The sequence below is a fragment of the Diplodia seriata genome, assembly GCF_021436955.1.
Source record: "Diplodia seriata strain FDS-637 chromosome Unknown scaffold_11, whole genome shotgun sequence".
Classification (NCBI taxonomy): Eukaryota; Fungi; Ascomycota; class Dothideomycetes; order Botryosphaeriales; family Botryosphaeriaceae; genus Diplodia; species Diplodia seriata.
The window spans coordinates 1,358,146-1,384,489 of record NW_027117318.1 but is presented as its reverse complement, the minus strand read 5'-3'; the positions used below and the strand labels follow the sequence as shown (position 1 = coordinate 1,384,489).

General features: G+C 56.1%; 9 protein-coding genes and 1 non-coding gene across 10 annotated transcripts; 4 read left to right on the top strand and 6 right to left on the bottom strand.

Annotated features, from left to right (window-relative positions):
- Positions 1-1,532: 1,532 nt before the first annotated feature.
- On the bottom strand, positions 1,533-2,815 carry BNA2 (Indoleamine 2,3-dioxygenase; the record flags this gene model as incomplete). The annotated part of the gene is made up of 2 exons (XM_066781515.1): positions 1,533-2,613; positions 2,808-2,815. 2 exons carry the CDS (start codon positions 2,813-2,815, stop codon positions 1,533-1,535), a joined length of 1,089 nt encoding a protein of 362 aa, XP_066628517.1.
- A 2,581-nt stretch (positions 2,816-5,396) lies between these two features.
- Positions 5,397-6,218, bottom strand: SLS55_010125 (mitochondrial 37S ribosomal protein mS38; the record flags this gene model as incomplete). Its single annotated transcript, XM_066781514.1, has 2 exons — positions 5,397-6,187; positions 6,215-6,218. The coding sequence occupies 2 exons, from the start codon at positions 6,216-6,218 to the stop codon at positions 5,397-5,399; spliced, it is 795 nt and encodes a 264-aa protein (XP_066628516.1).
- A 952-nt stretch (positions 6,219-7,170) lies between these two features.
- Positions 7,171-7,582, bottom strand: GNA2 (G-Protein alpha subunit; the record flags this gene model as incomplete). Its single annotated transcript, XM_066781513.1, has 2 exons — positions 7,171-7,518; positions 7,574-7,582. The coding sequence occupies 2 exons, from the start codon at positions 7,580-7,582 to the stop codon at positions 7,171-7,173; spliced, it is 357 nt and encodes a 118-aa protein (XP_066628515.1).
- Positions 7,583-12,139: 4,557 nt separating this feature from the next.
- Positions 12,140-12,635, top strand: SLS55_010123 (uncharacterized protein; the record flags this gene model as incomplete). Its single annotated transcript, XM_066781512.1, has 2 exons — positions 12,140-12,146; positions 12,295-12,635. 2 exons carry the CDS (start codon positions 12,140-12,142, stop codon positions 12,633-12,635), a joined length of 348 nt encoding a protein of 115 aa, XP_066628514.1.
- A 2,492-nt stretch (positions 12,636-15,127) lies between these two features.
- Positions 15,128-15,952, top strand: SLS55_010122 (uncharacterized protein; the record flags this gene model as incomplete). The annotated part of the gene is made up of 2 exons (XM_066781511.1): positions 15,128-15,135; positions 15,331-15,952. The coding sequence occupies 2 exons, from the start codon at positions 15,128-15,130 to the stop codon at positions 15,950-15,952; spliced, it is 630 nt and encodes a 209-aa protein (XP_066628513.1).
- A 524-nt stretch (positions 15,953-16,476) lies between these two features.
- Positions 16,477-16,541, bottom strand: SLS55_010121. Its single transcript has one exon. It is a non-coding gene; the product is annotated as a tRNA-Arg (tRNA).
- A 704-nt stretch (positions 16,542-17,245) lies between these two features.
- Positions 17,246-18,367, bottom strand: SLS55_010120 (uncharacterized protein; the record flags this gene model as incomplete). Its single annotated transcript, XM_066781510.1, has 2 exons — positions 17,246-18,293; positions 18,354-18,367. 2 exons carry the CDS (start codon positions 18,365-18,367, stop codon positions 17,246-17,248), a joined length of 1,062 nt encoding a protein of 353 aa, XP_066628512.1.
- Positions 18,368-19,422: 1,055 nt separating this feature from the next.
- SLS55_010119 (uncharacterized protein) lies at positions 19,423-20,980 on the bottom strand (the record flags this gene model as incomplete). The annotated part of the gene is made up of 2 exons (XM_066781509.1): positions 19,423-20,805; positions 20,951-20,980. 2 exons carry the CDS (start codon positions 20,978-20,980, stop codon positions 19,423-19,425), a joined length of 1,413 nt encoding a protein of 470 aa, XP_066628511.1.
- A 485-nt stretch (positions 20,981-21,465) lies between these two features.
- On the top strand, positions 21,466-21,817 carry SLS55_010118 (uncharacterized protein; the record flags this gene model as incomplete). The annotated part of the gene is made up of 2 exons (XM_066781508.1): positions 21,466-21,470; positions 21,571-21,817. 2 exons carry the CDS (start codon positions 21,466-21,468, stop codon positions 21,815-21,817), a joined length of 252 nt encoding a protein of 83 aa, XP_066628510.1.
- Positions 21,818-22,938: 1,121 nt separating this feature from the next.
- SLS55_010117 (uncharacterized protein) lies at positions 22,939-23,654 on the top strand (the record flags this gene model as incomplete). The annotated part of the gene is made up of 2 exons (XM_066781507.1): positions 22,939-22,943; positions 23,090-23,654. The coding sequence occupies 2 exons, from the start codon at positions 22,939-22,941 to the stop codon at positions 23,652-23,654; spliced, it is 570 nt and encodes a 189-aa protein (XP_066628509.1).
- Positions 23,655-26,344: the final 2,690 nt, after the last annotated feature.

Here is a 26,344-nt window from a genome sequence, read left to right as displayed (position 1 = left end):
GGGGAATGCTTGTTTGCGTCCGGTTGACGGATGTTTTGGACCCCCTTCACATTAAATTATGAGCGTGTGATGTTTTTTTGATTTTCTCATGGCGAGTACCCTTAACGTTTCTGCACTTTCTTTCTCTTCACACGGACAGCAGGGAGATGATGGGATGGTTGCGGGAAGGGTAAGAAAACAATAGGGACGAGAATGAGGGGAGAACAAATGAGCGTCACTCAAAATCATACCCTTGGCTGGCACTTGTTATTCTTTCTTCCTTTTCTCTCGTTTCCTCGATGGAATGTGCATTTGTGCCTGCTGCTGCGACAGCTACGGCGACAGCTCGGGAGAAGGGATTTACGATCGGTCTCGGGCGGGACAAGTTCAACCGCACGATTTTCCAGCATGCATGACAAGTTGCGTGCTTTCTCTTTTTTTTTGTCCTTTTTTCCCTTCCTTTCCTTCAGCATCAACAACATCTCACGACTTACTTTTTAATACCCGGAGTTCGTTCTTGTACTTTCTTCTTCTTGTTCTTCTTATGTTTTTTGGGTGGGAACCTGTGTCTCAGTTATTACCCTTTGGGCGGCGGGCTTCGGGGCGCCTATATGTCTCTCTATCGGATGGTTTCCCGTGACGTTTGTTTGCTCGGGAGTCGTCTTCGGAAGCTCATCGTTGTCCGGTTTTTTTTCTTCCCCCCCACCACCGTTTGTAAAGTACCGAAGCAAGAGAGAAAGAGGAACAGAAAAGGTGGACAGAAATTAAAATCGAGAGTGTGTATGTATGTGTGCGGAATGTGTATGCTATCTGTCTGCTGTTTTTTCGACCCCCTTTTGTCTTCTTTTTTTTTTTCTCCCCCACCCCTCTCCTACGTACTTTCTTCGTTTTGTACAGTACGGTTGTTTTGGTGTCTGTTCTCTTGTTCCTGTACTCCTGTACATCACGTGTAGTGGTTTAGGGATACGGCGCGTGATGTGCCGTAAGATGGTGTACGCTCTGTGCGACTTTGTGTATTCCATCTACCTATCAGCGTTGCCTCTACGTTCTCGCGCCTGCCGTATTTGCCTGTCCATCCACGGTAGGAACGCTAGGCTCGTGCCGGGGAAAATGAAGAGGCAGAGGGCAAGAAACCTTTAATGTACTCCTTACACGTCTCATTTGTATTGTATGGGAGATCACCCTCGAGTATATCTGCACCGTCAATCGGCCCACCAAATCGCAGAGAAACCGAAGTTGTGCTGAATTCTAGTACATGTTCTTCATTGCCCTCCAGTCTTGAACTAGGGCCGGTATATAAGAGAGCTAAGCAAGTCCTTCCAGGTCTACCTTATAAGGAAAAAAAAAAAAAGGCAACAAAACGCCTGAGCAGAGTCTTTGCCGCCCGTATATGCGAGGTAGTGGGGGAATAATCATCAAAAGGAAAAGAAAAGGAGGAATCATGAAACGTACGGTATCCGCCCAAAGTCTCGTACAAAAAGTGTGAAAGGGAAAAAGGCCCGCCGTATCCACAGGCAGGTATGAGAGAAAAGGAAAAAGGGTGAAGCTGAGCTCTACCAATGGCAAATCCCACCCTCGCTATCGTCCACGCTCCACACGCCCGCCAACCCGACAATTTCCATCTCTCCGCTGGGGTGTTCGCCCATCTTCGTCAGCCGCGCGCCCTTGCTACTACTGCCGGCGTCTGCGGGCCCGTTGTTGAGCAGCCTTCGCGCCCAAGCGTCAATAGCCGGCTCGCCAGTCTCGTCTCTCGCCTGTTTCAGGAATGGGATGAGCGCCGTGCCGCCCGTGCCCCGGAGGTCCTTCTTTTTGCCGCTGCCCTCCATGCCCACCGATCCAACAGTGGCCTGCTGGCGACGGTTGGCCGAGGCCAGGTTGACGCGCTGGGGATGTGCCGAGGAAGGGCTGAGCGAGCGCGACTGCGAGCGTGACTCCCGGCTCTTGACGATGATGTACCGGCTCACCATCTGGATGTGCTTGTCGCGGAAGGCGCGCAGCATGGCAAGGCAGGCGTCGAAGGCGGTGCAGAGCGCGCGGTCGCCGCGGCGCTGCTCCACGTAAGGCCGGATGTTGGCGACGCCGCTGACGGCCTCGAGGAAGCGCTTGTGCGGGCCGGGCATGTAGGTGCGCATTTCCTGGATGAAGTTGTGAGAAGGGGGCGGCGGGCCGGAAGCGGAGGGTTCCTGGGGCTTGGAGCCGGTGGGGCGGTGCTCAATGCCAAGGGCGATGTCGAAGAACTGGATAATGGAGGACTGCGCATTGCTGCCACCAGAATACTGGACGTATTGCTGAGAGGCCGAAGTGCCGTCGTCGAAGATGACGCCATTGGGCAAGCCTGCGTCGGCCATATTCTTAGAACCAGCAAGGAATGGCCGGATGCGGTGGTAGAACACGTGAGGGTCGCAGTTTTCGTACATGCGCTGAAGCAGCGTGCCGAGCTCATCCAGCCTCTCTGCAAACGAGCGCAAGCACTCGGTCACTGTGTGGCTGTCCCCGTAGCGCACAGCCTCCATGGCGGTTAGCATGAGGGGAATGGTAGGCGCGGCACGTCCCTCGATGGCAACGGAGACAAGGTAGAACCATGATTCGTCGAGGGAGCCGGTAGCGGTGTTGAGGGTGAAGATGTTCTCCAGGCTGTCGATCGGGGCGGCGGGGTCCAATGGGCGCCAGTTCCACAGCACTAGTCCAGCGTAGGTCGCCACAGGCGGGAGCTCCAGGTGGTGACATGTTGAGAGGAAAGGAGCGGAAATGGCCGGGGGCACTCTCTGTAACACGGCGCATCAGCACCAACGCTCAACACAACATGCAGCAGGGCTACTCACATCGACGGGAGCATCGCCACCCCAGATGTAGGCATGGGCAATGAAAGCTAGGATGGAGTAGGCACGACGCCACTCGGGCTCGGTCTGCAGGTAGTCGGTCGAGAGGACGGGCAGGGCATCGACGACTCCGCGCAACCGGCGAGTCAGAATGAGGGCCTGCAGAGCGGAGACGGTGCTCTCCCACGGACGGTAGTAGGGGTCGTCCAGGAACTGCAGCGGCAGCTCGGCCGGAAGGAAGCCGTGCTCCGGCGACACGTCGTAGTCGCCGGGGCGCGGGATTTGCGGTAGCATCTTTCTAGCGGCGGTGGGCTGGCTGCGGGGCAACGAGGGGCTGCAGAGCGTGGAGAAAACTGGCCTGGGCTTCTGTGCTCGTACTGCGCTGGCTGTGGCCGTACAAGAAAGGAATCCGGCAGCTGGCTTTTTTTTTTTGTTGGCCGGCTCTGCGGCTCTGCGCTAGGCGGAAGGCCCCGGGCTTGGAGGCCGATTGCGCAGATGGGCTGATGTCGCGTGCGCAAAGCTGGTGCCGTAATCGCCAGGCGGGTGATTAGGTGATCGTGGCGAACAGGTAGCGGCGAGGCAAGCAGGGCAATGGGTGGGCGGGAAGCGGGAGAGACGGCGGGGTCTCGGCAGCAATATGTAGGTGCTGGGCGAAGGGAAGGCCGTTGAAATAGGGGTGCAATTGGACGGGCAGGCGGGAGGCTCTTTTAATAATAACAGCAGGCGCGATATGGAGTTAGGAAATAGCGGGAGCCGTAGGCGTGTCGTTGGGGTCAAGGTGGTTCCGGCGGCGTAGTGGGGCAAAAATCGTCGACAAAGAAAGGCTGCCCCTCCATCCGCCCCGGAGCTTCCCGGCACAGTGAGATCACAGGAAATTGGAGAACCGTTGGAGAAAACGCGTGCCGGAAAGGAAGCTGGCGGAGAGACGAGACGGAACCCAGATTACTCATGGCGCAAGCGAAGGCCCGCCGGAGGGAGGAAAAAAACCAGGTAGCCAAGGAAATTCTAGGCCCCTCGCCGAGATCGGTAGCGGACAGCACAGTAGCAACCACACAATCGCTTTGCTCATCCCTACCTCCATGTCTGGCGTGATATTGTGCCCACGCCGGCTGCCCGGCTAGACTGATTCATTGCGTGTCTCCAGGTCGTCTCGCCGTGGTGGACGTGCTGACCGTCTCGTCTGCCCCGCAGGTCACGTCGACTTGCAGCATCGCTCTTCTATTGCATTGGGAACCTGCGACGCGGCGCCCGTCCTTGGCTTCCAAGCCGCATCAGGAAACCTCACGTGCCACGTCTGGAGTCCGGACGCCGAAACGCCCTGTGGACAAGGTGCGTCGTGGATTCGATCGGACGTTCGAGAATGCGAGACCCTAGCTTCTAGGACCGTTACAGGCGGAAAAATGAGAGCCGCGATCGGTTCCGGAACGATGAGCGACGCGACGAATGGCGCGGGACGGTGGCGGATGGCAGTTCGTGCCGCTTCCTGTGGAAAGGATCATTGGTAAGCATAAAACGCACTATCCGTCACTGGGGCTGTTGCAGGTATCGAAGGCCTCAAGAATTCGAGGCGATGGTGAGGCGGAGTCGTTGCTTTATACTCGCTGCTCCGCAAAGGTGGGAGACGCAAGGATGGGGCAAGAATGGGGGACGCCCGATATGCAAATGCAAGTCAACTGTTGCTATGTTTTGCGTCGCCACCCTCGCCCTGCAGTAGCGCCAGGTACCGCGCTGTTGGGCAGCCGCACCTCCACACCGCTGCTTTCCCTTCCGCTGTTTCATTCCAGCGTCGAAACCACGATGCTCAATCGGTTCGCCAAGCATACATAATGGAGTTGAGTCGCATCTCAAGTCTCAATGCATGGTTTCTCTAGAAGAGCTCCAGCTCACGTGCGTGGAATCGAATATTCCCGCTGGCCTCTCCAACCTGTGCACACGGCCCTTGCTCGTCTACTTCCTCTCATCTGATTCCGCCCCACCATCCAGTCGTTGTCTCCATGATTTACAGCACTATTCCGGATTAATACATCACTCGCCCGTTGTCTTTGCACTTTGATCGCTTCACGTGCATGCGATTTCCGTAGACCCCACACCGACAACGGACAGGGAGAAAAGGGGGAAGGCAAACAGGGTGGCAGGGTGAGGTGGCACTGGGAGACGTTTCGGGAATAAAAGCGGGACTATGCGGATGTTGAGCAGCGGTAGGCTTCACGCAAGGCTTGTAAGACTGGGCAGAGTTGGTCTACGCAGTCCTTTGGGGCTTGAAAAGATCTCGTAAGTAATGGTTATGTCGTATGTTCTTGTTTCTCAAGAGAGCCTGGCACTTTTGCCGGCAATGCAGCGGCCCAAGAAAACAGGAGAAACGCAAGATGCAACATAAATGCTCATCCGTCTATGCAAGCGCCACTCCAGTCACAAAGAAATAGGGAGGGAAGGGGGAGAAAGACCAGAGACAGCTAATGATCCATGGAATATGATTTGCTGTGGAGACACCCTGGTCTCGCAAATGCCGTGAATGGAGATGGGAAACTGGAAAAGAGAAACCAGGTCGACAATGAACAGACGGAAAGAAAATATATATAGTCCTAACCCAGACGCTCTTTATGTCTGACCCAGCTTCCTACGCTCGTTTCTCGTCTTCTTCATGAGCTTCTTGTACTTGTGCTTCTTCATCTTGAGTTTGCGCTGGCGCTTGACGCTAATGGCGTGCATGGTGCCATTCTGATTCCGTGCGCGGTCCCTGATGAACTTGCGCCACTCCTGCTCGCGGATCTCCATGCGCTCGAGGAAAGGCTGGCGGATGGTGATGCCCTCGTCGTATGCCGGGTCCTCGATGGCACCATCGGAGCGCGTGGGCATCCTGATGACCGGCGAGGTGGTGGCGGAGAAGGTTTTCCGCCCGGTGGTATCGGTGGTCTCGGTAACGGTCAGGGTGGCCTTCCAGACTTTCTTCTGCGGTTTCTGCAGCTTCGTCTGCTGGGTTTCGGCTTGCTTGCTCTCGGCGGCCTCGGCTGCCGATGCGCCGTTCTGCTGTGCGTGGTCGAACGGGACTGGTGGCGGGGGCGCGTTGAACGGACGCATCTGAGAAAGAAGGTCGTTCAGCGAGACCTGGCGCGCCGGAGCAGGGCCATCGAGGTGGACTGCGCCGTCGTTCGCGGCGGACTGCCGCATAATCTCCTCCCTCAGCTCCGTCTCCTCCGACGACTGAGCACCACGCTCCAAGCCCTTGACCGCGTTCCCCAAGGTGTAGATAACGTCCCCATATTTTGAAGCGTTGCTCTGCTTGCGGGGTTCGAAAATGGCGCCGAAGGAGGATTCCGACGAGGTGACGGGTATCGAGTTGGTGATGGAGATAGGGCGATGGACGGAGAAGAACGAAGAGATGGCGACGTCTGCGACGCGGTTAGTTGTCAACGCACCCATCCAGGACTGCGAGTTCTATACACGCACCACTCTCTTGTAGGTAACTTGTCGGCGGGACGGAAGGCACATTCATGTGCTGCTGAGCAAGCTTTTTGCTCTTGCCGCGTGGCGTAGTCTTCTTCTCAGCCGACTTCGACGAGGTTGCGGAGCTGGGCTGCGAGGTACCGGGACCGCGCGAGTTATCGGGAGGGCATGAGGTGCTGGAGTTGCGGCGCTGCTGGGTGCGGCGCGCGAGGAGATAGTTTGCAGTTTGGAGAGCCCCCAGCGGACGGGAGCTGATGGCGGGTGAGGAGGAGGGCAGAGCGCAAGTGGTGCGGGCCACACGCGCCAGCGACGGTGAAAACATGGCTGCTCTGTTGGGAGTCGTCCAGGTCGACGGCCAACAAGCACTGGTGGGATGGTCCTGCGGCGGCGTGATCAAAGGCGCATGGCCTTGAGCCTGTTCGGCCGGCTTCGGGCCAGGCCGTACGGAGGTCGGAGAAACCACCGCCGCTCCCTCCCGTTGTGCCGTCGCGCGTGCCCGACCATGGAAGCTGTCATGCGCACGCTAGGCCACCCATCTGCGCCACCCATCTGCGCCTGCGGGACAGCTGCACCACACACGAAGCTCCAACGCCAACGGCCCGACTGTCTGCTCTGCTCAGCTCTTGCGTGCGTTAGAGTGTTTCATTTACGAAGATGCTACTTTCTACGCTCGCATCCGGCCGTCGTCCGCTCGTAGCTATCAGGGGCTGTGTGGAAGAAATCGCAGCTATGCAACTATTGCGCCCGCTTGCCACGCTGGAAGAGATTATTACTCCCCAAAACACCAATCCAAGGTATCCTTTAAATGCAGCCATTCCCGAAAGAGAAGGGGAAAGAAAAAAGTACTACAGAGAGAAAAACGGTCCGGGAGAAGGGAAAAGAGAAGAACACAGATCAGCCCGGGAAGCAGATGTCAACTTTTTCATAGTCACAGTATTAGTGCGTTGAGGTTGCGCTGGACGATCATGTCCTGCACCGACGCCATCGTCTTCTTGAGGAGATCAGTGTCCGTCGCTGTCGTGTAGTGGACATAGACCTCCTTCTTCGGTGCCCGCACAAGGTTGCGGAACTTGTTCGCGAAGAACTCCTGGCCCGCCTCGATGTCGTTCGGCTTGCCGTAGTAGTCGGGGAAGTGCTTGTTGATGGGGCTGTTGCCCGCGATGATCTTCTCGCGGAACAAGTCGACTTTGTTGAGGAAAAGGATAAGAGCCGACTTCTCGAAGTACTTCGAATTGGAGATGGACTCAAACAGCATAAGGGCCTCGTGCATTTGGTTCTGTTCGTCGTATGATCAGCATGCGCCTGTGGCGTGAGGCGAGAAAAGGGCCAACATACGCCATTCCTGTCTTCCACCAGCACGTGGTCGTATCCGCTAATGGCCACCAGGAAAAGAACGACTTGGACGTTGTCGAAAACGTGTATCCACTTCTTCCGCTCCGAACGCTGACCACCGACATCAAACATACGATACGTCAGGTTGCCCAAGTCGAATATGGTCTCGGAAATACCGGTCGTCCTTAATCTTGTGCGCAGAATGTCCTGGTCGGTTGGAAGGTAATCCTTGGCGAAGAGGCGGTCGATGTCTTGGAAGTAGCTGTGCGGGTCTTGGTCAGCGTCGAGTGCACAAGAGCAGGCGGCGGGCGTGGCATACTAGCTGAGATTGTCGTGCAGAGCATACTCGTTGCCCTTGAGAATGGCCAGCTGAACGTTCTTGTCCTCCCAGAGCTCGGTAAAAGCTTCCAGGTACTCCCGCGGCATCGAGTCCTCGGGGCCAATTTCAGGCTCATGGTTGACCAGTTCCGCGAAGTTCTGGTTGGACAATGTCAGCATTCGCTAAGCACGCAGCGCGAGACCATTGGGGGCGTACAGAGCATTCCGGGTTGTCGAAGGGCAACGCCTGCTCGGTCATGGCGCTGAAGATGATCTCGAAGGCATTAATCAGGTTGTTGAAGATCACGACGCGCCATTGCTTCCGCTCGGACTTGGAGAAGCCGCCAGCGTGAATGACGCGCATCTGCTTCAGGACGGTCGATTTCCCGCTCTCTCCGGCTCCTGTAGGCGCAATCAGCACAGCAACACCGCGCAAGCCGGCAGGACGGCGCACCTAGCAACAGCAGCTTCACCTCCCTTTCCTGGCGCTTCTTGTCCAGGCGCAGCTGGCGCTCGATCTCCTCATTTTTCCGGTAGGTCGGGTCTTCGGATTTCTTCCCAAAACACATTATTCCGGGGGCCATGAACAGCGAGCAGCTGCGGGAGCGGGTTGGTTGCGCAATGGTGGGCGACGAGGGGGGGTTGATCGCGAGAGGGTGGAAGTCGGCGGGCGGGATGAGTCGTGCAGGTGCGGATTAAGTTGCAGGCGCAATTGGCGAAGATGACAAAGAGGTCGTCGCAGGCGCCGTAGAGCGCTGGGCAGCAAGCGGGCTAGCCTGGAGAGACGAGCTGGAGCAAGAGACCCCTAACATAGACATTGCCGTTCGGAGGACATGAGTAAGGCACTTTAACGAGCGCGAGTATCCCTGCGCAGGCTTGGCGCCCTGCTGATCGACTCAGAAGCAGCGCGTCTCGTCGCGGGGTTTCCGGCCCAGCTATTGTGCACCGCACCCGCTGGTACGCCCGATCGCGCCTGCGCCTTCCGCGGAGGCTGCATGCCAGCGCCAACACTGCTGCTCCCGCCGCCACGCTCACCTCCCGCCTGGCTGCTCGACTGCCCCCCAGAGCCACTCTGTACGCCCAACATCTCGCCGACGTGCACGAATAGCGCTAGGGTCGGCGCTGTTTCAGAATATGGACGGATTGGTGGGCACGTCCGCGTCCCTGGCCGCGCAGCAGCCGGCGAATGCCATGTCCTGCCCGCTCCCAGTGCGATCTGCCTTTGATGATATCGCGGTGCTGCACTACTGATATGCCGGCGCCTATAGGCCAGCTGCCGACTGCCCCTGGGGCACTGCAGCTTCGTGACTCCCAGGCACCACGTCGTCACCGGCCGAAGGGCTTGAGACGTCCCGCACGCCATGCCGCAAGGCAGCAATGAAGAATCGTGCCTAGCGCGGCTTTCATCTAACGAGAACACCGACTCGTCAGGCCCGCATTGGCTGCGGGCTGAGCATGGCGGCGCGTCCGCCTCCGTCCTCCGTCCGCCCCGTGGTCCACTCCGCGGTTCATTATCCGAGATGTCGTTCGGCCTGGACTTAGGCCACCCCTGCCACACGACGCCGTTGCACGCGGGAGGGCCGCTGGGACTGCTGCTTTCGCGTGTCGCTCGCAATCAGTGCGCGCGTCCTGCGCTGGATCCCCAACATCACCTTGGTCCGCGAATCTGCGGTGCATCTTACTGGCGTCTGTCTTGCTGCGCCGCCGTGCTTGGGCCTGGGTAACATGGTCCCACTCCTGTTCTGAGAGCGGCTCCTTGTTCGGGACTTCTCTCCACCGTGCTGGGTCGTCCATCTTGGGCGCAGCGCCCTCTCATGGCCTGGTAAGACAGACATCGGATGATTGTGGCCCGCTGCTAGCCAGCACACTATCTCGTGGCTGTGCGCCCTTCCGTCTGCTTACCCCGTCTGTCCCGTTAGCCAAAAGTTAGTGGTATAGCGCTGGTCTATCCGCCCTGCCCCGTGGGACGGCTCAATATGCGGGCTTCAGGAGCTGAGCCCACATGTCCACCACCGCCTCGTGGACGCCATGATTGGTGGCATTAAGACCTGGGAGCCGCAAGAGCACTCATTCAGCCAATCATCGTAACAATGCCGTACGTAGTATGCTCCGGTGTTGGTGCACGGCCAGTGTTCATCGCCCAATAGCCTCTTACGTGCTCGGCACCCATTGGCAATAAATCCGTAAGGCCTAGTCTTTGAAGCTTGATAAGCCCTGCCGCCAGTCACGGCTCGTCACACAAGTGTCCGCTCGCCGGGCCTAATGCCATGATCTTCCCGCGTTATCGCGATTAGTCTAGTAGTACGTCTGACGCAAGACCCCGCGTCGGCCGATTCGGACGAAGAGCGGGTGATCGGTTTTAGAAGCCTAGTCCATTTGATGAGTCTGTACACTGTTCAACCCGTGGTTTCATCATTCACCCTCTTGTGCGATTCAGCAAGTCGTTATTCGGCTAATACGAACACCATTTCACATAGTCCGTGGCCAGCAGATTGGCTATTGATTTGTACTCTTAATCCATTATTCAAAGTCTGAGCAACTGATCCATTTGCTTAAGGATGAGTTTCGGAAGACAACAATCAATCTGGATGATGCATATCTTAGCTCCTGGAGACATCTCATCCCCATCTCTTTACATACATGCCAGTTTGCACTCGGCTAGTCACGATATGATACATGTCTACTTGCGGAAAGGAAATCAAGGAACGCACCATGATTAGCTATTGCTCGAAGCTCGTTCTGACCACACGCAGAGCGGGTAGCCAATACTTCCCTAATCATCTATCTAGAGTGTCGTATTAGTAAGAGCTACGATATAGTAACCCATAAAGTAAAACACGTTCTCACACATACGTAAAGTGAGCCCTAACACCACAAGGCTTGTCCCAAGGCTACTCCATTTTCGCTACCAGTCCTTTGTTTACTTCCCAATTGAGCTTAGCTTAGATTGCAGGTAAATGTATATACAATCCATCGATTCAGCAAATCGATCATCCTCTCGCGCCACTTCCTTCGAAGTATAAAATATAGCGTGAAAAAAAGATATTGTGACACAGCATCTACATCCTCAGACCTTTGAAGTATCTCAATATACGCAGAAAAAGCGCATGCTAATTGAAGGGAGTTCAAAATGCTCAATTGATTGAGCAAGGAGTATTGGGGGGTGAGTTGTTATTTCAGTCTTGGTGAGGTGGAGAGAGAGTTGTGGGTGAGGCCGCTTCCAAAGAGGGAAAGACCCTGCAGGGTCGGGTGCCTGCTGCTTTCGACAACACCTACTCGCGTCCTCTCACAACCCAACCCTTTCACTCCGAAGCCCACCCCAATCTTGTAGCGCATGCGTAGCTACGTCTCAACATCGAGTTCCACGCTTCTTTGCGCTTCTACATTCCCACCCACTTCCAGCCTCAGCACCGCGACGATGCCGAACATCAAAAATACCACCAGCACCTCGGTGGCTGAACACCGGGGGGAAGCCGCTGGTGACACGCCCAACCGCGCGCTTGTCGTCTACGGACAGCCCACCTTGGAGCTCACTACGCCCGATCCCACGGCTGACGTCGCGATTGCCTACACCTCGATTGGCAAACATGTCACCAGCTTGATCGAAATGCTTGAGGAAGCGGTTCACCATGTTGAGCCTTACACTGCCGATGATTTGAAGGAGATGTTTGAGCTCCTTCGTGAGCAGTCCACCGACCTCTCCAACTTGGCGCTGGCTGCCAACGAGCAGTACGGCAGTTCCCTTCACGATTTGCAGAAGCGCAGTCGTCAATACTTGCAGCAGCAAGTCATGTACTTCAAAGGTTCGTCAGGATCTCACCCATATATACATGAACAACTGACACATCGCCCTTTACAGGACGCGAGCAGCACATCGCGAACACGATTACCGTTCAGCACAAAACGATCGAGACTCTGCACCAGAACATATCTCACCTCACTATGCACAACGGTCTCATGCGCGGAGAGAACCATGGCTTGGCTAGCACCAACCACATTCTTCGTGAGAAGGTGTCAGATATCGAAGGCTTCAACGCGAACCTGCAAAACCAGATGTGGATTCTCGAGGAAAAGCACAAGCGCAAGCTTGATGAGCTTGCCAATATGCACAAGGAAGAAAAGAAGGATTGTGAGAAGCGCCTTTCTATGGCGACCAAGACTATTGGTGATATCAAAAAGTGCAATGAAGGCCTCAAGGAGGATGCAGACAAGGCGGTGGAGGCTGCCATGATGCACCTTGAGAAGAGATGCCAGGTAAGTCATGGCTGAAGAAGTAGATCATTCACCAGGATGCGCCTCAAAGCTTCGTCGCCACAAGGTGCCAATGGTTCTGGGCTACAATCGCATGTATATTGGCAGTAGGCTGACTGACTGTGTGGGTAGGCGTTTGAGGATGGAAAAGCACTCCGCATCGAGAACGAGGCTTTGAAGAACAAGCTCAAGACCAACGAAAAAGATGGCACGGAGGATGCAAAGCAGCTCCGTATCGAGAACAAGGCTCTGAAGGACAAGATGAGAGCCAACGAGAAAGAGGGCACAGAGCTTGTGGACTCAAAGGAGCGGGAGATGCTGGCAATCGCTAAGTGTGACGATGTCACCAGCAAACTGAACGACACCACCATCAAGCTTGAACAGCTCCAGGCTACGTGCGATGAGTGGAAGGAGAGGGAGAGGCGGGGAGTCGCGAAGCGTGATGGTACCACCATCAAGCTTGTACAGCTCAACGAGCAGCTAGCGGTATGATTCGCCTCATTTACCAAGAAGTGCTCACGACTGACGGATGTGTCACACGAACAGGCGCAGACAAAATTGAACAACAAAATGGAGCTCGAGGTCAAGGAATTGAAGGAAGAAGCGGAGTTCTTCGCTGTCCAGGCCCAGGTTTGATACCACAATATTCGCTGCCTTATTCCTCCCGATCCGTTACCGCCACTTACCTTTGACTGAATAGGAAGCATGTGCGCGCGAGATTAGGGCCCTTACTGAGCTGGACGAGCTGAAGAAGCTCTGTGAGATGAAAGGCATTTGCCTCGACAGCGAGGACATGGGCGAGTGAAGGTGTTCCGGTGTGAGCACTGACTTTCGATGATCGGCTTGGAAAATGTGCAAGGGAATCTGAGCGTTGACGGTACCTGATGGATTGGATGAGGTTCAGGGGTTGAATGGCCATTTCGGCATTCAAGACACGAAAAACGATGACGTAGGCACCGTCATTATTAAGATTTCGGAAAAACGATGGGCAGCCAGAGCGAGCGGGAACCAGTATAGTCCCAATTTATTATTTTGCGACGTGCTCGGAATAGCAAGCGCTAATTTCGGCATGGGCGGCAAGCCATACAAGAAGCGGATGCGCCGCTTCTGCAGGTTGGCTTGCATTGCCGCGCAACGCAATTGCCTGATGGGCGCAAGGGTGCGTCTGATTGCGAGCCGATGGGAGCCAGCTGCGGGCTAGGTGGGGATCGGTGAGCAATGGGAAAGTGTGGAAGTGGGCGGCGGAGTTAACGGAATGGAGATGTTCAGATCTCCCACTCTCGGGCCCAGACCGGGGCAGCAGGGCTGATGGTGCCGGGGTATGGAGAGCTAGGGATGACGACGAGCGAACACGAGACGACGAGCGAACACGAGACGACTCATTTCAGCAAGCGACGTTTTGTTGTGCAGCGAAGCGAAGTTGACTCGAGACGACTTGAACAGACGGCCGGGCTGACACGCGCTGTGCAGCAGGGCGGACACGGCCGGAAGCGGCATTTATTAATAAGCTTAACAAGAAGGTAGGGCGCCACAAAGGCTTGCCTGCCGTCAGCTGAGGAGGCGAGTGGACCGGTCTGCTGCGGCTAGTCATGGCCAGTCAAGCAGTGGCTGCGTCCTTTCTTCACCGCATGAGCCACTAACTACTGGTGACTGCGCATATCTACGCCCCGCCCCCGCCCGCGTCGCTGCCGTGAACCATCGCCAGGGCGAGACGGCTGCGCTTGCTTTCCTCTCTCTCGCACGGAACCCCAGAAAACGGAGAAAAGCTACGGTGGGCTGCGACTGCTTGCGCTTCAGACACTGCGCCGTCGCCCAACGCATTGCTGCGCATTGCAACCAACCACCCACTCGTATATCGATAGTCCCAACGCTCGGCCCTCGGCCAATCTGTCTCGTGGGGCTCGGAGACAGGAAGGGGGACCATCTATCGCTGTTTACGCCTAGCCCTGCCGCCCGGAACCCGCTGATCGCCGCGAGCTAGGCCTGAAGGTACGGCCGAGGAAAGGCTCAGGAAAATAGCCATGGCTCCAGAGACTCCTCAACCTCGCCAGTCTTTATTGCGCGTGCGCACCCAGCTCTGTGAGAACCTGACCCTGCCCGGCTGGGACCGAATGCTCATGGAGGAACAACGGCCGCTGCTGCAGCCGCCCGTCAAGGCCCAACACGGTTTCCCTGGCTGTATGCTCTTGCCCGTCCACGCGCCTCTTTTCTGCTCTCCTTAACAAAATTAATATACCCCCGCAAATACCACTCTCCACCCCGCAACCCACGTTTTCCCCACCAACTTCACATTCCATCCACCTTAGCACCGCATTCCAAAAAAATGATTGATGAGTTCGCGCCGCTGATTCTTGCGCTTCTCTTGCTGTGCGTGCAAATGTAGCCGCCGATTTCGCAACCGCTCTTCGCAAGGAAAACGATGCCAGGAAGCAGCTCCCGCAGGCCATCGCGCATCGTGGCTACAAGGCCAAGTTCCCGGAGAACACCATGGGCGCGTTCGTGGGCGCGGTCGAGGTCGGGGCACATGCAATCGAGACGGATGTGCACCTGACGAAGGATGGCGTTGTCGTCTTGAACCATGTGAGTTTTTCCCTTTTTCTTTATCCCTCGACTGTTTTCTTTTTTTTTTTCTACTCGAAGGACTGTCATCCTGTGGCATTCTTATCGGCAGGACTCTGATAGTTTTTGACTTTCTCCCTCGTGTGCCCTCAATTCTCCATACCACAAATATTTTCGTCCATTTTCTGCCCTTCTCCTGAATCAGCCGGCTGTAAACTTGAACTCGACATCTGCGCGTGGCGCTGACATCAACGTCCCTTTTCGCGCGGGACGACAGGACCCGACACTAGAACGCTGTTTCGGTAAGAAGGAAAGGGTGATCGACTGCGATTGGGAATACCTGTCGACGCTGCGGACGCTGGCCGAACCGCACGAAAGCTTGCCCCGGCTCAGCGACCTGCTCGAGTACATGGCCAAGCCGGGCAATGAGCACGTGTGGGTGTTGCTGGACATCAAAGTACGTAAATGTTCTTGCAGAGAGCAAGCGGTGGCATCGGCAATAGAGAGAGCATCAACTGACCATTGAGGCCACAGAGGGATAACGACTTGGACGATGTCATGCGTCTCATCTCCGAGACGATCGCTTCGGTCCCGCCCGCGCCTTCTCGGCCGTGGAACCAGCGGGTAGTTTTGGGTATCTGGGCGGTACGTTTCCGATAACCTTCTTCCTCACAACTTTTGCACTTCGGCTCATATACCGGAACACACACCAAAAGGCCAAATACCTCCCCTTCGTCTCGACATACCTCCCCGACTTCCCGCTCACCTTCATCTCCTTCTCGCTGCCCTGCGCCTGGTACTTGCTCGCCCACGTCCCGCGCATCTCGTTCAACCTGTACGCCCCCATCCTCGCCGGGCCGCTCGGCGCCGCCTTCCGCCGCAAGGCCCAGCGCGACGCCGACGACCCGCGCCCCGTCTTCGCGTGGACGGTCAACAAGGAGCGCATGATGCGGTGGAGCATCGAGAAGGGGCTGGACGGCGTGGTGACGGACGATCCGAAGAAGTACCTGGAGGAGTGCGAGCGGTGGAAGGGGAAGAACGGCAAGAAGGTGGCGGGTTCTGTTGCCAGGAAGACGAAGAGGATGGACGAGGTACTCGAGGGGTGGACGTGGCGCGGGTGGGGCGTCGCCGAGGTGCTGGATCTGGCGAGGGTGCAGCTGTTCATCTTGCTGTTGACGCCGGTTTTGCTGTGGTGGTTGAGGCCGTGGGGCGCGCTCAGGGAGGTGGGGAGGATGCAGAGGGGTGTGTAGGGGTGGAGAGCGTTAGGTAAATGATGAGAGGAGATGAACATTCGCGTAGTCGTTGTTCTGGGCGCATAGGCAGTGAAGGGACGGAGAAAGAGGTGCCCGGAATTCACGAATAGGGCTTGGGGTTGGCCTGGGGAGTTGAGGGGGTTGGAAGCGCTACGAGCATCCATATACCGGAGCACCGAGGTTACGAGACATGTCGAACCACTGTAATGGTCATGTAGTTGTCAGTGGCTCACAAATAAATGCTCGCCATCCGATCGTGTGGCCAAGCGAGCAAAGCAAAGGACCGATGTTCGCTTATGCGCACTGACTCTGCTCCGTTGGAGGTCCATTGTGCGTTCGTCGTTCTCAAGGTCAGCAGATACACCTCCAGCTATATGCTTACACATCTCTTTCTTGTTCAAAGCGCGTCCGGGCACCCGACTCGCCGTAGGAGTGGGGCCCATGGGAGAGAAAAAAATCGACCACACACTCCGGCAACCCTCTTGACGAGAAGAGAGAGCAAAAAAAAGAGGACGTGTATGTACCCCGCGCGGGACTCGGACCCGCAACCTTTGGATTAGAAGTCCAACGCGCTACCATTGCCTGTTTTGATGTTAGATGTTGGTGTTGTGCGCGGGCTGTGGAAGGATATACTCACGCCAGCGGGGCCTGAGATTGGCTGGTCGATGAGGCCGAGGTTGCAAATTAAATCTACAGTGATGAGGAACAGAGCCGAGAACAATCATCCCTACGCCTGTCAGGTCGTGGAGCATCAGCGTGGATGAAATGAGGACTTCCGTGTTTCCGTGGTATGAAGTCATGGAGCAGAAAAATTAAGTGGAGAAGTCAAAAACACTTCAACGCTAGCTTCGAAACAGCCTGACCACTGATTGATTCCTCATTTGTATCAAGGGCACGCGAAAGATGTGTGCAGGTTCTGGAGAAGGTATAGACAAGCGCTGCAATTTTAATAGTATAGACTACGGTGCTACGGCTCGCTCTGCCACATGCATACAGCTGGCCGACCCATACCTCGAGATCCATGCTTCACATAAGTCACTGAGCGCAAATATGGATCATAGATGTCTGTTAAAAAAAAAAAAAGTCTTTTCTGTTTGAGCTCGTAACAATCGTCAGTGGCGCAACCAAGATACACCAAAAAGCCGTTCAGAAAAGGAAAAGAGAAATAGAAGAAGAGGTGGACTCAGAAGAAAGACGAGAGTCCCATCACCATCAACCAACCCCGCGAACCATAGCCCCGATCAACCGAACCACCTTGCTTTCCAGCCCCAACACTTCAACCCAACACCCTTAAGCCCGGACCTTCTTCCAGTCCATAACCTGCGCATGCACGCCACCCCTCCTCACGGCCCTCATACCCCTCGCCCTCTTAGCCATCTTCGCCGCGCCCGCAAAGCCCAACGCCTCGTTCCACGCGTCGGCGGTGCTCTGGTCCTTTGTGCCGAGCGCCTCGATCTGGGTCTTTGCGTCCTCGCACGCGGCCTTTGCGTCGTCGGCGGCGCCGCACACGTTGGTCAGCTGGTCACAGATGCGGTTGGTGATGATGTTGGGGTTGAGCGCCTCCTGCTGGCCCTCGGCGACGAGCGGGTCCGTCGGCAGGAACGTGAACTCGTCGGCGGGGCGCCCGTTGCGGCCGCCCTTGAAGTCCATCGTCGGCGTGCACTTGCCGAAGTCGAGGTTGTTGGCCGAGGAAGCCGAGGAGGAGGTGTTGGCGCCGCTGCTGCTTTGCTGCTGGTCGGCGTTGGTGGCTGAGCTGGAGGAGGCGGCAGAGGAAGAGGAGGAGGAGGCGGCGGCGGCGGTGCTCGTCGAAGCAGCATCGGCAGAACTGGAAGAAGAAGCGTCGGCGGCGGCGACATCGGTACCGCCGGCGGCAGCGGCGCCCGCGTTGCCATCGGCATCCTTGGTCGTGAAGTTGCTGAACCCGTTCTGCTGCAGCAGATCGGCGACGCTCAGGCCCGTCGCGTCGAGCGGGTTCGCCTTGGTCTTCTCCGACAGAGCGTTGGCGACGTCGGCGCCGCCGACGTCCGGGTCGATCAGCGGGGTGATGCCGCGCAGGGCCTCGGTCGTCGGCAGCGTCGGGTCGGAGCAGATGGTCGGCTGGTCGGTGGTGAAGGAGTTGAAGTTCTGCTCGGCGGCGACCATGCCGATGGCGGCCTTCATGGCGTCGGCGCCCGTGCCCAGCTTGGCCAGGATCTCGTCGCCGCGCGCCAGCTTGTCGCAGGGGTTGGCGGCGCCGAGGAGGTCGCTGATGGCGGCGCCGGCGATGGTTGAGGCCTCGCCTGCGTCGCCACCCTTGACGTCTTGGATGGCTTGGATGGGGACTTGCTCCTGACCGAAGCTGTGAGAATGGTGTTAGCTGGAGGAGTGGTGTTGGGGTGTGTTGGGGGTTTGGACTAACCGAGCTTCGGCCATGACGGCGAGGCAAACAGTGAGCAGGGTCTTGGAAAGCATGGTTGGATGTCGTAAGAAATGGTAGTTTTAAGGTTAATTATAAGGTAAAGGGTATCGGTATCTTGTAGAAGTAACGACCGGCCGGCGGATTCGATGTTGGAGAATGAAAGACAGACTAAAGATCGTGCGGAAGCTGTTGATGATGGAGCTGGCTATGGATTCCGGGCTATCCAGCCTTGATATATACTATACCCGCTGGCCAGGAGTCTGCAATTCCGCTGCCGCAGTGCCGAGGTGTCGCACATTCACCAGCAGAAACGGCCGTGAGCCCCGTCAGGATATTATCCAGACTCGGCGGCATAATGGTCTCATGTAGGCTGTGGGGGAGATTCTCGCCGTGTCTACCGTCCACAGGTGGAGCGCAGACCAGCATGGACGCTTCAAAACGGAGAAGGGACGGTTTTGCAGGTTGGGATCGGGTTTTACAGGAAAGAGGTTGCAACCCGGCATGTCTGATTCGGGTTTCAGCGCCTTCACCGCTTCCGGAAAAGGCAGTTTCGCAACCACAGCCGAGCGCCTGATGAGGCACCGAGACATGGCATTATGCCGAGCAGAAACCAATTTGCGACTCGACTTTGCAGCACTCTCGTGATTGATGGAAAAGGGTGGTGGTGGTGGGAAGTTGAGTTGCCGATCGGCACATCCTTGTTCCCGAATAGGCAATTGCATGCCTCACGCTAGTCCCAATCTTCATCGCAATGCCGGCGTGCTGGGACGGCCCCAATTTCTCACGGCGCCATAGGCAGATGACTGGGGAAGAATCCTTTCAACAATGCTCCATCCAGTCTGCGTAGCTTGACATGAGTGTGATTGTCATGCCTCTTTATTTAGCAATTCTCATGCCGTAAGTCCGTACCTTGGAAGCGTGATCCGATGCGGGGTGGCTGTCTATCTGTTGCAGTGAGGCCCTTGGCCTTTCGAATGAGAGATGCTTGGGGATTTCGACTGGTTCGCTGTTGTCTTGGTATCGACTATTCCAAAGATGCCGTCTCACCGACAAGACTTCATCAGACCTCTCAACCCTCCCTCCGCCGCCTAGGCCAAAACCCCGGGATGCCCGTCCTACAAGCATTCTCAAACTTCCTCGAGCCGCCCCTAATCGACAACTCGACGCCCCCGCCGCCCAACCGCTCCTTCAGCCCCCTCCTCTCGTCCTCGTTCAGCGCGACATGCGTCTCCCTCACCGCCCACGTATCATTCGTGCCTGCGCGGCCCGCATCCAGCACCTCAAACGACAAGTGCGGGCCCTCCCATTGCGCGAAGTCGGGCGGGTTGAGGCACGCGAAGCACCGCGTAACCTCGTGGAAACCGGCAAGCTCGACCTTCTCGAGGCGCGGCCACTCGGCGTCTGCGTCCGTGAGAACCGGTAGGATGTGCGCGCCGAATAGCGTCCACAGCGCGGGGCGCCCGCGCGGGCCGAAGGGGTGCGAGCGGTTGGCGCGGCGTATCCGCGACGACTCGGCGCGGTGCTGCTCGAAGACGAGGGAGCGTAGTGTTGGCCGCACCGATTGGATGAAGGCGGCCCACTCGGCGTAGCGAGCGTCGTCGAGGGGAGAGAGGAGCTCCCAGTGCTCCCATGGCGCGTAAGTGCGTATCTCGAGGTGTGCGAGTCGGGTGCAACGGTTGGTAAGTGGGCCGAGGTGGTTGTGCATGGGGCCGGGGAAGGTGCTGCTGAGGAATTGGTCGGGGGCGGCGTCGGTGTTGCGGTTGACGTGTGAGGTGATTTCGCGCAGGGTCATGTTGTTGGGGACGGGCGGAATGGGGTCGGCGAATTGTTGGAGGTTGATGGTGGACAGGGAGAGGAGATTTTCCGGGTTGATGTTCTCCAGGATGGCGGCGACGAAGTGGGTGGATGCTTGGCCGACTAGGCGGACAGAGGTGGCACTACTGAACAGGGGTGGTGGGGGGCAGGTTTCGCGCAAAGACCTCAGCCATGCAACGTCGATCGCGGTGACCTTGGTGAAGGCCAGAAAAGTGTCCCAGAGGACGCCGTCATCGCCAATGTTGTCGAATAACAGGCGCATGCTCTCATCATCCCTCGACTCCTGCAGCCTCTCGGGCAGAGTGGGTTGCTCCGGCCCATCATCTTCCGAGCTGCTTTCCTCTTGAGTGGAGCTTGTGGTGTTGCTACGTCTGCGGTGCGGAGGATCGAGTACGGACCAATGAAGGTAGCGGACGTGTTGGCCATATTCAGGGTGGTCTCTTAGTGTGTGGATCAACTGCTCCTGGCGAGTCCATATCTCATCGTCTAGTGGGACCCTTGGACGATCGGAGAAATCGAGGGGGAGTTCGAAATACAGACGCGAGTGCGGCCAGGCGATGGCGTGGACGGGGCCGACATGTGCGAGCTCGGTGGAGTTGTGGACGCTCAGGTCTACGGTGTGGTAGAGCTCTTCAATCTGCAATCTCAGACGGTGAGTGTGTGGTCGGACAAAGTGGCGGGAAGATGGGCCGACTCACGCAGAGACGATGAAGTTGGTGGGTTGTTGCGCTCAGGGTGCTCTGCGAATGTTGGTCGCAGTGTTGGATGATGAGGCGTAGAACCTCAACGGGGAGCTGGGCAAGGGCTCCCATGGCGGGGGTAGAAGGGTCATCTGGACAAAGGTCCCACGTCGGTGGGGAGACGGTTGATGATGGGTGGTGTTGGAGGTTAGGGTGGCAGCTGCTCGAGCGGTCTCGGACGAAAAGCACTAAGATAACCTTAGATAAGAGCCGAACTTCGGGGTGACGTAGAGCCCGACCGGGAGCCTGGCCACCTGCAGTCGCCCGCACACCACATCCAGCTCGTCCTTTCGTCCTGTGAGGAAGTCTTCCATCTTCGGCCCCAATGTCTCTCCCGCTCGCTTGGCACCAGCATCGAATCCCCTGGCGATCGGCCAGATAAGATAAGCTTAATCCGCTACTTCCCCGCATGACGTAAGGCGCTCAGCTGTAAACGGAGCAAAGGAAGACAGTCTGCCCCGCTCGGCTTGTTGCACCAGCCAGGTACACATCTCGTCGACTCCGCTTGCGGTTGCGTGTGTTTCTTATAGCCTCTTGGTCCGCTTTCACTGCTCATCATGGTGTACGACTCGACAATTAGCTTCACGCTCGACACGATTTGTCCATGGTAAGCCCTCCTTGCTGCTCCACCACGCTCTGGCCACCGCTTATCCCGTGAACAGGACCTACCTTGCCCGGCGCCGGCTGCAGCGCGCGCTCGAGCAGGTGCGCGCCTCTCACCAAGACAGCGGTACCACCTTCACTCTCAAGTACTTGCCGTATCAACTGTATCCCGAAGCCAGTAAAGAGGGCGAGGGCAAGTACGAGTGGTACAAGAAGTCGCGCTACGGCGACAGCGACGAGAAGATGAAGATGTATACAACGCTCATGACCGCATACGGTGCCGATGCTGGCATCAACTTCAAGTGAGAAGATGGTCGCTCTCGAACGCTCGGGAACCACATTCCTGACGTGAACTCCATCGTCCAGATTTGGCGGAACGGTGGCGAACACGCTTGACGCCCATCGTGTGATTCAACACTTCCAGGAAAAGCGCGGCCCCGAAGTCGCCGACAAGATTGTGGAATGTAAGCATCTCGGCTCGGCCCTCAACCCGAGTTTCCTCGCATCAACAACACGAAGCGTTCGGCATTCCAAGTCCGGCGGTCGAATCGGAAAAAGACCGCACTCGAGCTAGTCGCAGATCGGTTCGCTAACTCCATTCTTAGCACTGTACAGTCAGTACTTCGAGCACGAGCAGCATCCGAGCGCTGCCGACACGCTGCTCCGCGCGACGACAGATGCAGGCATCGCTGAATCCGAGGCCAAGCCCGTAATCGACGACGAATCCGAAGGCCTGACGGACGTCAAGATGCTGATCCAGGAACAAAAGGGAAACGGCGTCGATGCCGTCCCCTATATCGTCATTGAGGGGCGCCGACGCGATATGACGCTCGAGGGCGCTCGCGAGGTTGACGAATACGTCAAGGCGCTGCAGCGTGTTATCAAGGAGAACGCATGATAGGGCGATCAATCGACTTTAGGAGAAGGAGCAAGCCGCGGTCGGGTGCGGAATCGGATAAGCCAGCAGCCGCATTCATGCTCGTGTTGAGCAAAGAATGCGATTTCAGCTCAACCATTGGCGCGGTTCCCCACACTTGCTCGCTGAAGACTGCGGCGAGCCCCGCCTGTTGCTAGAAGTATATTTGCCAAGCGCACGCCAAAATCTTATTCGATCGCGAACGCTGATCCGCCCGCTCCCGCTGCCGATGATTTAAGTTCAGCCATGGTACCTATAGTGTTTCCTGCACATAATTAATCATCCATTCCGCTTAATCACCATCGTCAGCTTCGCTCTTCCTTTGATTCTCCACTTCTTCATCTCCCGCTTCCCCGCACTCTGCAATCCACCAGAGCCGTCCTTCTTTAATACCACCAACTGCAATCACTTAAACCCGGCACACATTCACTGGCACACTGTATATCCTGGATGCGAAAAGCTTTAACCGCACCGACAACCGACCAATCAATTCGTCTTAATTGCCCCAACCATGGAGTACGTACTTCCGTTTGCCCCGCTCCACTCCCCAACCAAACTCGCGACCACTTGTGCTTCGTCGTCCCTTACCCTAAAATCCTCTCCCGGCTCCCCGAAGCGTAATCCCCGTCTGACTGTCACGTGCATGCTAACCACCACCACAGCGCACTACCGCCAACTCTCTCGTCATTATGCCCAACATCGTACCTCTACTCCGAAGCAACAGAAGCGACAACAATATCACCATTAGCATCAATACCATCAACCTTCCAAGTGTCCTTCGCCCTCAACGGCAACAACACCAACAACTATCTCACAACCACCAACCTGTCCTCCTCCAACAACAACAACACCACCCCACTGCTCTCACAACCAACAACATTCCAACCACCATGGCAGCCATGGTCCTCAACTACCACGTCCTCCCTCCTCTTCAACACCAACATCCTCACCCTCCTCCTGCTGCCACTCGTCATCCGCGAGATCCCGACCATCATGACGACGACGCTCGACCCGCTGCTTGACTACGTTTTCGATCCGTGGAGCTGGGGATACTTTCCCGTCTGGTGCGCCGAGGTGTGGCGGCTGCTGCGAGATGAGAGGCAGGCAGTCGTGGCTGGGTTGTTGCTGCAGAACGCCGCCGGTGGTGCTGGTGCTGGGTCCGTGGAGAGGGTTTGGGTGGAGAAGGGGGTGGTGGAGGTGGTGGAGTTGAGGGTGGGGAGGGCATGATTGGGTGGTTGGCTGGCTGCTGGGGATCGGGCATGTACAGGGGTGAGGAGCGCGTAGAGGGCGGGACAAAAAGTTTTTTTTTTTTTTTTATCTTTGGGGAGTTGGACGGAAATGTGTTTATGACGCCATGGCTACTTGGATCAAGGACGGTGTTGAAGCTATCGACGATTTTGAGTTAACTGCTTCCCAACGCATCCACCGCGACTTTCAAGACGTTCGACCATGCATTGTTCTCACGCCGTCTTGCTCGCTTTTATTCCCCACGCCTTCGGCCGGACCATGCCTCTGTTCAGTGATCCAATCCGGAGCCTACTATCTTCTTCTTCCTTCCCTGCCCCCGACAGCACGCCCAACCGTCGCGGCGCTTCCGTTCACTACAGCATGGCTCAGTCCACCTCATGCTTGAAGCCCAACAGAGAATGCTCCACGGACAGCAGCCAAAGTGTGGGTATCGACTTCGAGCGCTCCTACGACGACGACTCCGCCCGTTCGCAGTGTGGTAAGCTTTCGAGACCGGCTTTCTTCATTCTCCTTTTCTCTCCATACCCCCGGTTCCGGCTCCTGGAACTGTGAGATCTGCCTGTGTATGCGTATGTATATGCTTGGAAAGGCATTGTGCTAAAGGTCGTAGGATTGATAGGATTGCAATCCTTTCGACGGCCGGGGGTCCTTTGTACAGTGGAACGCGTGAGCAAAATGTATGGCGTACTGCTAAGGAGAACTTTTAGGGGGAAGAGGAGTAAGTAAGGGGCGGTTGTTGGTTCAGAGGAGCTATCAACAGAGGCAGTTCGAGGTGTATGTATGGGCTCGGGCGCCCTTTTTCTGTTGTAGGAAGGCAAACCACGATTGATGGCAATGACGTGAGTTTGTGGAGCCCGTGAAATGCCCCGCTGCATGCGATCTTCCAGTTCTTTGTCTACGAAGCAAGGTGCTTGCCATAAGTGCATGGTTCCTTTTTTCGAGCCACGAAGAGGAATGGATTCATCCTCTGCCCCGGAGCTGAAGTTGGCCGACTGAGTTTGGTTGAAGGCCGTTGCTGATAAACTGAATTTTTGAATTGTGAAGCAAGTTCAGGTTTTTCGTGGTAAGTAGGCTTAAGAGCGTTCGCCATATTTTCAAGACAAAGGATCCCAATTTGCCCGAATATGCCGAAGGCTTGGAAAACTCCACACCGAAACGTACAAGGAAAGTGGAAGATGGAACTACATTGAGGTTGGACTTGAAGAACACTTCCTGAATATCTGCTCGGTACGCTGGGTCAGGCTCTAAAGAGTAGCAACACAAATGAACAGCTCGTACATGCACATCTCTAGTATGTGGCGTTACAATATTGCAATCGTTGCATTAATATATTTAATTCAAGCGTGGAGCCGCCGTGCTTTTTCAATTGCCTATCGTACAACCTGTGTGTGTGAAGCCTTCTTATCATCCAAAGGATAGGTTCTGTGATTCCTATAAACGAAAGTCTTCCCGGTTGTGCCGGGGCTCATATAAACACAAGGTAAGGTAGCTCCAAAAGTCGTCGCGCCATTCCTCAGAGATGGTTTAATGTAATATGCAGTCAAGCTGAGAGGAAATATCAGCCTTTGCCCACGCTGAGGTGGATCAGTGTCTGATGGTGAAGCAGGATGATCGATAGGTGAAGGCTGCTGGTGGTGCTATATACCACCTGGTAGCAAACTACGCTAGTCCTAATCGATCTACATAAAGCAAACAACCCGCTGCAGTCTCATGAAGGAGGGAGGCCTACCGGCCCTGCCGATCAGTGTCTCTTGGTATTTCATGCCTGAGAAAGGTTTGAGTCGGGAAAGCTCAAGCCGGCGCACAAAATAGCACTGCTCCTTGTACCTGAGCTATGGAGTAGATGGAAACTTCCTTTCAAATGAGACAAACCTCCTCTTCTATGTTAGTGTTGTAAAACTACGCCATTTTTGGAAATCGAGCAGCGTCATCAACCAACAACATGCTCCATCAGGGTACTCATTCAACGTGATCATCAGTTTTACCGCGCCACACCTCCGCCAAACAAGCTTCAGTTGGATGTCAAACTTTACAGAAGGCAATCTGATCGCTTTGACTCGACGCGCTGACCTATTTACAACAGTTTTGCCCCGAGAAAGCATTGTGCAGGATTGCGAAGCATGTTGGTTCGCATATGGACGGAATCGAGGCGACGTCTATAAAAGAGAGCGGAGACGGTTTACCTTAACTCTATCACAGAGCCCACCTTTACCATCTCACCATGTAATCTTGAGCCTTGGGGCTTGAAGCTGACTTCGTAAGCATGATTCAAATCCTCAGCATCATCATCTCTACTGCCTCCGCTGCGGCTATGGTTATTGGCCGGCAAAACGGGACTGTGGGCACTGAGGTTTCGTATCCCAAAAGACAATTTCCGTCACAATACTGCCATCAGCAATACACTACATGGTAAGTGGATCAGTGACCGTCTACGGTCCGTAAAGAATCGAATTGCAAGAAGAAAAGGAAAGAGACTTAGTTTGCTAATTGCCGCTAAACAGCAAGGTCGGCGACGGCAGCCCCCGTGACGTCGTCTACCACGAGCAGGTGACGGACAGCATGCAGTGTTCTCAGGAGAATGAATGCTCCATCGCCAACCAAGAAGGGGAAAGCATCGAGATCAGCTTCAGCGCGAGCATTACGCCGTTGGAATGGTATGTATGAGCACT